Source organism: Rhinopithecus roxellana, chromosome 17 (genome assembly GCF_007565055.1).
Source record: "Rhinopithecus roxellana isolate Shanxi Qingling chromosome 17, ASM756505v1, whole genome shotgun sequence".
Taxonomy (NCBI): domain Eukaryota; kingdom Metazoa; phylum Chordata; class Mammalia; order Primates; family Cercopithecidae; genus Rhinopithecus; species Rhinopithecus roxellana.
In genome coordinates this window covers 10,147,436-10,159,303 of record NC_044565.1, presented here as the reverse complement: position 1 = coordinate 10,159,303, position 11,868 = coordinate 10,147,436, and the positions used below count along the sequence as shown (strand labels likewise).

Sequence of the window (11,868 nt, the reverse complement as noted above, 5' to 3'; positions counted from 1 at the left end):
GGAATATCAGTGTGGTTATTTCACTTTTCATAGACAATTTGAGAATAAAGGTTATATAAATTTATATTACCCATTTTAAAAATGTTAGTTGATAATGTTAAGTTTAAGTTGCCGTTATATATTTTCAGAAAAAAAAAAAAACCTTCCTGCTTTCTTTAGTCTTAGAGAAATGCTTTATTATAGTCTTTAAAGAAAGGCAGGAAACAAGTCCGTCTGCTTCATAGCAAGTTCTACAGGTCATATAAGGGCTCCTTAGTAGTGTTTGTTAACGCAGCCATTCCAAGAAAGACATCTAAGCTGAGCATCTAAAAGCAGGTTTGTTTATAAGTGCCTGGTGTCTGAAATGAACTCTTGTTTAAAGCTAGAGTTAAATGAACTCTTGTTTAAAGAAGTAGCTAGTATGCCCAGCTACTTCTTGACACAGTAGATTATGTTTCAGGGTGAATTCCGTTCAGAATTCCTGGATAATTGTCTCTTCTCTCCAGCTAACTAAGCGACACCTGGGGAATAGCCATGCAGATGAATGGGAACCCAGTTAATGGGGGCATGCTCCACTGTACCAAGAGGAATTATAATGCTCGTTTGTACTTTTGGCACTTCATGACTTTTCTTTTACCTACCCCATTCTCCATGTACTCTATTCCAAGTACAAAAATCTAGTAGGCTTTCACTAAGGAAATTCCCCAAAAACATTTTCCCAACCATGGAGAGTTGGTCATTTACTTTTTTTTCTTTTTTTTTTAAAGCCCACTGACAAGGAGCTGAGAGAGACTATAGCATTGCTGACAGCCCAACAGACTGCTCTGGAAATTATCGTCAACATGTGCTGCAATGAAGGTTTGTTAACAGTTTACATTTAGACATTTTCCCCCTGGGCCAAGAGGGAAACTCCCGTGGAGATTTTCTTAACTATTCCAGTTCTGCATGGTTTGCCTGCTTCCCAGATCCCTCTGATGACGAATGGGAAGAACTTTCTAGCAGTGATGAAAGTGATGAATTTATGGAGAATTCCTTCAGTGAGTGCGGGGGACAGCTGTTCTCTCCCCTCTGCCTCTCCCATGAGGTTCACACTCCTCTCACCAACTACCTCATCCCAAAGAAGGTAATCCGTTTTCATTCTAGGCTTACCGTGGAGCGTGGGAAAGGCTTAAGCAAGGTGTTCATTCTGTGTACAAAAGAAGCAAGCTCACACTTTCAGGTTGTAGATGGTGGTAAGATCTGAGACAAAGCTGAGCTACTAGTACTGGAAATAGGCGAAAAGGTCATTCTATATGAAGCCTAACCATTTCACTTAGGAGTAATATTTTGGAATTATATAAGGGAATCATGTGTTAAATGACTACTCTTTAACTTTTGCTTTACTGCCTCTTTTAAATCTAGATTTTTGAGAAAACTGCCTTTCCAAACAGCATTGCAGTTGACCTATGTTCTAGAAACCCTACTTGGAAACCTTTAATTAGAAATTAAGAACTTTTCTACTTTCAAAAACATTTGTCATTATTTTATTTTATGAAATGATGGGCCATTAAATAGAAGGTGCTGACTCCCCCTCAGACCCAGAAGTTTTGTTCCTGGGTATATATACCAGAAAAATAGTGCCCACGTGCCTTAGAATACATGTTCATAGCAGTGTATGTCACAGTTGCCCCAACCCGTAAACAAACTTCTTGTCCATCAGAGTTAGAATGGTAAATATATTTTGACAAAATCACTCAGTACAATACATGCACCAGTAAAAGGGATCTGAATTAGAACTGCTCACAACTTGGATGGAGCTTACATTGTTGAACCAAAAAAGCAAGACATAAAAGAATACACACACTGTGATTCAGTTTTTACAAAGTTGAGAAACAGGCAACATTGAACTATTTTGTTCAGGGATGTATACCTTGGGGATAAGCCTATTAAAAAAAAAAAAAAAAGACAAGGAAATGTTTACCATAAAAGTCTGTATGGTGGTTACCTGTAGGTGTCAGGGAGGTGGGATGTTATAAGGAAGAGATACAGGGGCTTTCAGGGTCCGGCAGTGTTTCTTTCCCAGGTGCATGGGTGTTGGCTTCATAGACTATTTGTTAAACTCTCTCTATATGTTGTGTACTTAACCAAATATATGTCACATTTCACAATTAATAATTTTAGGCTGGCGTGGTTGGTCACACCTATAATCCCAGGACTCTGGGAGGCCGAGGTGGGAGGATCACTTGAGGCCAGGAGTTTGAAACCAGCCTGCGCAGCATAGCAAGACCCCATCTCTACAAAGAAAGAAAAACATTACAAAAACTAGCCTGGCATAGTGGCACTCAGCCATAGTCCTAGCTACTCAGGAGGCTGAAGTGGGAGGATTGCTTGAACTCAGCAGTCCAAGGCTGTCGTGAGCTATGATGGTGACACTGTACTCCAGCCTGGGAAACAGAATGAGAATTCTTCCCATCTGAAGAAAATTATAATTTTAAGGATGCTACCCTACATAGAAATTTTTCTAAAACAGATTCCTCATGACTCATTAATGAGTTGTGTATCAGAGGATGTGAATACTCAAGCAGTTTGATTTGGCAGATTAACAGTTACTTTACAATTCTAGCACTTGTCCAGGCAGGAGGATTGTTTGAGGCCAAGAGTTCCAGACCAGCCTGGGCAACATAGCAAGACCCCTATCTACAAAAAATAAAAAACTTAGCCAGGTGTGGTTGCGTGCACATGTAATCCTGCTCCTTAGGAGGCTGAGGCAGGAGGATCATTTGTGCTCAGGAGGTTGAGGCTGCAGCGAGCTGTGATCACACCACTGCACTCCAGCCTGGGCAATAGAGCAAGACCCTATCTGAAAAATGATAATACATTTTAGAAAACACAAAAAATAGTTCACCTTGTGATTCTTTGCTAACTGCCATAGATACCCTTGTATTTATGGATATTTCCAGTCAGAACCTGAAGCTTAGACTAAAAGTTAATACTGAATTCTGATGGGCAACTTCTGGAGAAACAGACAGCATTGTTTCACTTCCTTTCCAGAATGAACACTATTCAGTGCAGAGCCCTCTTCTGTCTCCAGAGTCTTGTGTCCCTCCTGGATGTGGAGCACCTGGGAGGAGCCACAGCCCTTCAGACGCTTGTACAGCATCTGTCACAGCTGCTTTTTTCTCAACCAGGTAATTATTTAGGCTTTATTGTGAAAGACTACGCAGACGGAACAGAATTTTGAAGGGGCAGGAACTTGGATTTTGTAAATGTATATTGTTTGTCATTCAATCTGCAAAAACCTTTCCCAGACACAGGAATCACATATTTATAGTTGCCCGGGGGTACAGAGTCAAAACGAGGTATGCAAGCAGCTCCTGGGCTTATAGTTTTCTTTTTTATTAAAATTGTTTGCATCCAGTTTTATCAGGCCAATCAAGACTGAATCATAAATATCATAAAGGCCTCATTAAGGTATTTGGGTAATTCTTGGCCAGGCACGGTGGCTCATGCCTGTAGTCCCAGCACTTTGGGAGGCTGAGGCAGGAGGATCACCTGAGGTCAGGAGTTGGAGACCAGCCTGGCCAACATGATGAAACCCCTCTACTAAAATACAAAAATTTTGCTGGGCGTAGTGGCGGATGCCTGTAATCCCAGCTACTTGGGAGGCTGAGGCGGGAGAATAGCTTGAACCCAGGAGGTGGGGATTGCAGTGATCTGAGGTCGTGCCACTGCACTCCAGCCTGGGCAACAGGAGCAAAACTCCATCTCCAAATAATAATAATAATAATTGGGGCCGGGCGCGGTGGCTCAAGCCTGTAATCCCAGCACTTCGGGAGGCCGAGATGGGCAGATCACGAGGTCAGGAGATCGAGACCATCCTGGCTAACACGGTGAAACCTCGTCTCTACTAAAAATACAAAAACTAGCCGGGCGAGGTGGCGGGCGCCTGCAGTCCCAGCTACTCGGGAGGCTGAGGCAGGAGAATGGCGTAAATCCAGGAGGTGGAGCTTGCAGTGAGCTGAGATCCGGCCACTGCACTCCAGCCCTGGCGACAGAGCAAGACTCCGCCTCAAAAAAAAAAAAAAAATAATAATAATAATAATTGGGTAATTTTCTATTATTTTCTTCCCAGTTATAAGCATTTAAATTTGATTATGTATGTAGTACAGAATTCAAAAGTTTATTAGAGGACAGAAACTGGAAGCCTCCCTCCTTTCTTCCACACCCAGTTCCTCTCTCAGAGTCAAGTTACAGTTACACCAGTTACTTGTGTATCCTTCCAGAGAGATTCTCCGTATGTAAGAGAGCATGTGTATGTGGGCATGCATGCGTGTGTGTAAGGCAAATGGTAGAATACCGTCCACACAATTCTACACCTTGCCATCATCTAATATATATCTTTCTTCAAACACATTTGCATGATAGGAGCTGAATCTCTAAGTTACAGGTCTCTGATATGGATTAATTTCATATGCACACAGAGATCTATAGAGATACAGGAGTTAAATATTCTTTTAAATGACCTAGGGGGGCGGACCAAGATGGCCGAATAGGAACAACTCCAGTCTCCAACTCCCAGCGCGAGCGACACAGAAGACCGGTGATTTCTGCATTTTTCAACTGAGGTACTGGGGTCATCTCACTAGGGAGTGCCGGACAATCGGTGCTGGTCAGCTGCTGCAGCCTGACCAGCGAGAGCTGAAGCAGGGCGAGGCATCGCCTCACCTGGAAGCGCAAGGGGGAAGGGGATCCGTTTTCCTAGCCAGGGGAACTGAGACACACAACACCTGGAAAATCGGGTAACTCCCACCCCAATACTGCGCTGTAAGCATACAGGCATTCCAGGAGAATATATCCCACACCTGGCCGGGAGGGTCCCACGCCCACGAAGCCTCCCTCACTGCTAACACAGCAGTCTGCCGCGATCTATCCGCAAGGCAGCAGCGAGGCTGGGGGAGGGGCGCCCGCCATTGCTGAGGCTTAAGTAGGTAAACAAAGCCGCTGGGAAGCTCGAACTGGGTGGAGCTCACAGCAGCTCAAGGAAGCCTGCCTGCCTCTGTAGTCTCCACCTCTGGGGACAGCGCACAGCTGAAGACCAACAGGGGAAGTAGCGGGAGCCGGTGCAGACGCGAACGACTCTGTCTGACAGCTTTGGGGAGAGCCGCGGATCTCCCAACGCGGAGGTTGAGATCTGAGAAGGACAGACTGCCTGCTCAGGTGTGTCCCTGACCCCTGAGTAGCCTAGCTGGGAGAAATCCCCCACTAGGGGCAGTCTGACACCCCACACCTCACAGGGTGGAGTACACCCCTGAGAGGACACTTCCAAAGGAAGAATCAGACAGGTACACTCGCTGTTCAGCAATATTCTATCTTCGGCAACCTCTGCTGCTGATACCCAGGCAAACAGGGTCTGGAGTGGACCTCAAGCAATCTCCAACAGACCAACAGAGAGTCCTTCTGACTGTCAGAAGGAAAACTATCAAACAGGAAGGACACCTATACCAAAACCCCATCAGTTCGTCACCACCATCAAAGACCAGAGACAGATAAAACCACAAAGATGGGGAAGAAGCAGGGCAGAAAAGCTGGAAATTCAAAAAATAAGAGCGCATCTCCCCCTGCAAAGGAGCGCAGCCCATCACCAGCAACGGATCAAAGCTGGTCAGAGAATGACTTGGACGAGAGGAGAGAAGAAGGCTTCAGTCCATCAAACTTATCAGAGCTAAAGGAGGAATTAAGTACCCAGCGCAAAGAAACTAAAATCTTGAGAAAAGAGTGGAAGAATTGACAGCTAGACTCATTAATGCAGAGAAGATCATAAACGAAATGACAGAGATGAAAACCATGACACGAGAAATACGTGACAAATGCACAAGCTTCAGTAACCGACTCGATCAACTGGAAGAAAGAGTATCAGCGATTGAAGATCAAATGAATGAAATGAAGCGAGAAGAGAAACCAAAAGAAAAAAGAAGAAAAAGAAATGAGCAAAGCCTGCAAGAAGTATGGGATTACGTAAAAAGACCAAATCTACGTCTGATTGGGGTGCCTGAAAGTGAGGGGGAAAATGGAACCAAGTTGGAAAACACTCTTCAGGATATCATCCAGGAGAACTTCCCCAACCTAGTAGGGCAGGCCAACATTCAAATTCAGGAAATACAGAGAACGCCACAAAGATACTCCTCCAGAAGAGCAACTCCAAGACACATAATTGCCAGATTCACCAAAGTTGAAATGAAGGAAAAAATCTTAAGGGCAGCCAGAGAGAAAGGTCGGGTCACCCACAAAGGGAAGCCCATCAGACTAACAGCAGATCTCTCGGCAGAAACTCTACAAGCCAGAAGAGAGTGGGGGCCAATATTCAACGTTCTTAAAGAAAAGAATTTTAAACCCAGAATTTCATATCCAGCCAAACTAAGTTTCATAAGTGAAGGAGAAATAAAATCCTTTACAGATAAGCAAATGCTTAGAGATTTTGTCACCACCAGGCCTGCCTTACAAGAGACCCTGAAGGAAGCCCTAAACATGGAAAGGAACAACCGGTACCAGCCATCGCAAAAACTTGGCAAAATGTAAAGACCATCGAGGCTAGGAAGAAACTGCATCAACTAACGAGCAAAATAACCAGTTAATATCATAATGGCAGGATCAAGTTCACACATAACAATATTAACCTTAAATGTTAATGGACTAAATGCTCCAATTAAAAGACACAGACTGGCAAACTGGATAAAGAGTCAAGACCCATCAGTCTGCTGTATTCAGGAGACCCATCTCACATGCAGAGACATACATAGGCTCAAAATAAAGGGATGGAGGAAGATCTACCAAGCAAATGGAGAACAAAAAAAAGCAGGGGTTGCAATCCTAGTCTCTGATAAAACAGACTTTAAACCATCAAAGATCAAAAGAGACAAAGAAGGCCATTACATAATGGTAAAGGGATCAATTCAACAGGAAGAGCTAACTCTCCTAAATATATATGCACCCAATACAGGAGCACCCAGATTCATAAAGCAAGTCCTTAGAGACTTACAAAGAGACTTAGACTCCCATACAATAATAATGGGGGACTTCAACACTCCGCTGTCAACATTAGACAGATCAACGAGACAGAAAGTTAACAAGGATATCCAGGAATTGAACTCATCTCTGCACCAAGCGGACCTAATAGACATCTATAGAACTCTCCACCCCAAATCAACAGAATATACATTCTTCTCAGCACCACATCGCACTTATTCCAAAATTGACCACATAATTGGAAGTAAAGTACTCCTCAGCAAATGTAAAAGAACAGAAATTATAACAAACTGTCTCTCAGACCACAGTGCAATCAAACTAGAACTCAGGACTAAGAAACTCAATCAAAACCGCTCAACTACATGGAAACTGAACAACCTGCTCCTGAATGACTACTGGGTACATAACGAAATGAAAGCGGAAATAAAGATGTTCTTTGAAACCAATGAGAACAAAGATACAACATACCAGAATCTCTGGGACACATTTAAAGCAGTGTGTAGAGGGAAATTTATAGCACTAAATGCCCACAAGAGAAAGCAGGAAAGATCTAAAATTGACACTCTAACATCACAATTAAAAGAACTAGAGAGGCAAGAGCAATCACATTCAAAAGCTAGCAGAAGGCAAGAAATAACTAAGATCAGAGCAGAACTGAAGGAGATAGAGACACAAAAAACCCTCCAAAAAATCAATGAATCCAGGAGTTGGTTTTTTGAAAAGATCAACAAAATTGACAGACCGCTAGCAAGGCTAATAAAGAAAAAAAGAGAGAGGAATCAAATAGATGCAATAAAAAATGATAAAGGGGATATCACCACTGACCCCACAGAAATACAAACTACCATCAGAGAATACTATAAACGCCTCTACGCAAATCAACTAGAAAATCTAGAAGAAATGGATAATTTCCTGGACACTTACACTCTCCCAAGGCTAAACCAGGAAGAAGTTGAATCCCTGAATAGACCAATAGCAGGCTCTGAAATTGAGGCAACAATTAATAGCCTACCCACCAAAAAAAGTCCAGGACCAGATGGATTCACAGCTGAATTCTACCAGAGGTACAAGGAGGAGCTGGTACCATTCCTTCTGAAACTATTCCAATCAATAGAAAAAGAGGGAATCCTCCCTAACTCATTTTATGAGGCCAACATCATCCTGATACCAAAGCCTGGCAGAGACACAACAAAAAAGAGAATTTTAGACCAATATCCCTGATGAACATTGATGCAAAAATCCTCAATAAAATACTGGCAAACCGGATTCAGCAGCACATCAAAAAGCTTATCCACCATGATCAAGTGGGCTTCATCCCTGGATGCAAGGCTGGTTCAACATTCGCAAATCAATAAACGTAATCCAGCATATAAACAGAACCAAAGACAAGAACCACATGATTGTCTCAATAGATGCAGAAAAGGCTTTTGACAAAATTCAACAGCCCTTCATGCTAAAAACGCTCAATAAATTTGGTATTGATGGAACGTACCTCAAAATAATAAGAGCTATTTATGACAAACCCACAGCTAATATCATAATGAATGGGCAAAAACTGGAAAAATTCCCTTTGAAAACTGGCACAAGACAGGGATGCCCTCTCTCACCACTCCTATTCAACATAGTGTTAGAAGTTCTGGCTAGGGCAATCAGGCAAGAGAAAGAAATCAAGGGTATCCAGTTAGGAAAAGAAGAAGTCAAATTGTCCCTGTTTGCAGATGACATGATTGTATATTTAGAAAACCCCATCGTCTCAGCCCAAAATCTCCTTAAGCTGATAAGCAACTTCAGCAAAGTCTCAGGATACAAAATTAATGTGCAAAAATCACAAGCATTCTTATACACCAGCAACAGACAAGCAGAGAGCCAAATCAGGAATGAACTTCCATTCACAATTGCTTCAAAGAGAATAAAATACCTAGGAATCCAGCTTACAAGGGATGTAAAGGACCTCTTCAAGGAGAACTACAAACCACTGCTCAGTGAAATCAAAGAGGACACAAACAAATGGAAGAACATACCATGCTCATGGATAGGAAGAATCAATATCGTGAAAATGGCCATACTCCCCAAGGTTATTTATAGATTCAATGCCATCCCCATCAAGCTACCAATGACTTTCTTCACGGAATTGGAAAAAACTGCTTTAAAGTTCATATGGAACCAAAAAAGAGCCCGCATTGCCAAGACAATCCTAAGTCAAAAGGACAAAGCTGGAGGCGTCACGCTACCTGACTTCAAACTATACTACAAGGCTACAGTAACCAAAACAGCATGGTACTGGTACCCAAAACAGAGATATAGACCAATGGAACAGAACAGAGTCCTCAGAAATAATACCGCACATCTACAGCCATCTGATCTTTGACAAACCTGAGAGAAACAAGAAATGGGGAAAGGATTCCCTATTTAATAAATGGTGCTGGGAAAATTGGCTAGCCATAAGTAGAAAGCTGAAACTGGATCCTTTCCTTACCCCTTATACGAAGATTAATTCAAGATGGATTAGAGACTTAAATGTTAGACCTAATACCATCAAAACCCTAGAAGAAAATCTAGGTAGTACCATTCAGGACATAGGCATGGGCAAGGACTTCATGTCTAAAACACCAAAAGCAACGGCAGCAAAAGCCAAAATTGACAAATGGGATCTAATTAAACTAAAGAGCTTTTGCACAGCAAAAGAATCTACCATCAGAGTGAACAGGCAACCTACAGAATGGGAGAAAATTTTTGCAACCTACTCATCTGACAAAGGGCTAATATCCAGAATCTACAAAGAACTCAAACAAATATACGAGAAAAAAAACAAACAACCCCATCAAAAAGTGGGGAAAGGATATGAACAGACATTTCTCAAAAGAAGATATTCATACAGCCAACAGACACATGAAAAAATGCTCATCATCACTGGCCATCAGAGAAATGCAAATCAAAACCACAATGAGATACCATCTCACACCAGTTAGAATGGCAATCATTAAGAAGTCAGGAAACAACAGGTGTTGGAGAGGATGTGGAGAAATAGGAACACTTTTACACTGTTGGTGGGATTGTAAACTAGTTCAACCATTATGGAAAACAGTATGGCAATTCCTCAAGGATCTAGAACTAGATGTACCATATGACCCAGCCATCCCACTACTGGGTATATACCCAAAGGATTATAAATTAGTCTACTACAAAGACACATGTACACGTATGTTTATTGCGGCACTATTCACAATAGCAAAGACTTGGAATCAACCCAAATGTCCATCTGTGACAGACTGGATTAAGAAAATGTGGCACATATACACCATGGAATACTATGCAGCCATAAAAAAGGATGAGTTTGCGTCCTTTGTAGGGACATGGATGCAGCTGGAAACCATCATTCTTAGCAAACTATCACAAGAAGAGAAAACCAAACACCGCATGTTCTCACTCATAGGTGGGAACTGAACAATGAGATCACTTGGACTCGGGAAGGGGAACATCACACACTGGGGTCTATCATGGGGAGGGGGGAGGGGGGAGGAGGGAGGGATTGCATTGGGGAGTTATACATGATATAAATGATGAATTGATGGGTGCTGACGAGTTGATGTGTGCAGCACACCAACATGGCATAAGTATACATATGTAACAAACCTGCACGTTATGCACATGTACCCTAGAACTTAAAGTATAATAAAAAAAAAAAAAAAAAAAAAAAAAAAAAAAAAAAAAAAAGAAAAATGTTAGAAAAATAAAAAAAAAAAAAAAAAAAAAAAAAAAATAAATGACCTAGCTGTAGGTTTCACTTGGAGGGAAAAAAAAAAATAGCTGTACAAAGTCCGATGCATATTCTTCTAACAGATTTTCATAGTTCCTCATAGTAAAATCTTACTTAACTTGACTACATTAAACTACAGGAGCTCAAACCAAACAAACAAAAACAATAGAGACTGAGAGAGAAGAACAAGTGGTGTTTTCTATACTAAAGGAAAACTCTCCACGTTACTCCACCCAGCATCCATTGCTGGAGCGAGGGTACCCTGGGAGGTGGGAATCTGCCTCTCTCTCTCAGCTGCTGAGGTTCCAGGTGTCTTTCAGGACTTTTGGAGGGTAAACGTGAAGATATTTGCTTTCTATACCGACTTAAGGGTAAACGTGAAAATATTTGCTTTCTATGCTGACAAATAAGATAATTCCATTGTGTTACATGCAGTGTATTGTTCATATATTTTATCCTCCTTTTTAGACACAACATTAAGTCCAAGAACTGAACTCTTAAAAGATCAGGCAAGGTGCGGTGGCTCACGCCTCTAATCCCAGCACTTTGGGAGGCCAAGGTGGGTGGATCACCTGAGGTCGGGAGTTCAAGACTAGCCTGGCCAACATGGCGAAACCCTGTCTCTACTAAAAATACAAAAATTAGCCGGGCGTGGTGGCAGGCGCCTGTAATCCCAACCACTCGGGAGGCTGAGGCAAGAGAATCACTTGAACCCTAAAGGCGGAGGTTGCGGTGAGCCAAGATTGCGCCAATGCACTCCAGCCTGGGCAACAAGAGTGAAACTCCGTTTCAAAAAGAAAAAAGATCAAAAGAGTCACTTTTTACTAATACAAGTTTTTGTGTCAACATCTATTCAAATGTTGGTCCCCAGTTCTTTAGACATCTGTTTTACATTCCATCAAGTTCTTAAGAGGTGCTGTGTGTTTAATGGTACATGTTTTTCAAGTTCTAAATTAATCTTTAAAAATTAAGTAATTAAATGTTCAGAAACACATATATGGTTACTGAGCTGTCTCTGCCGCCCTTTCAACATTGATCAGTTAACAGGTGTAGCTTTCAAGTACTCCCTGGCTGTGCATTCATTGGCTGGAATGATCCCATGAAAGCTGTGCCCAGCGATGCCCAGGACA

The 11,868-nt window shown here is 42.1% G+C and overlaps 1 protein-coding gene across 1 annotated transcript; it reads left to right on the top strand.

The window, feature by feature from the left end:
* Nucleotides 1–676: 676 nt before the first annotated feature.
* LOC115894204 (HEAT repeat-containing protein 3-like) lies at nucleotides 677–11,348 on the top strand. The gene is made up of 4 exons (XM_030920608.1): nucleotides 677–837; nucleotides 945–1,102; nucleotides 3,010–3,146; nucleotides 11,207–11,348. The coding sequence occupies exons 1-4, from the start codon at nucleotides 822–824 to the stop codon at nucleotides 11,229–11,231; spliced, it is 336 nt and encodes a 111-aa protein (XP_030776468.1). The 5' UTR covers nucleotides 677–821; the 3' UTR covers nucleotides 11,232–11,348.
* The last annotated feature ends 520 nt before the right edge of the window (nucleotides 11,349–11,868 follow it).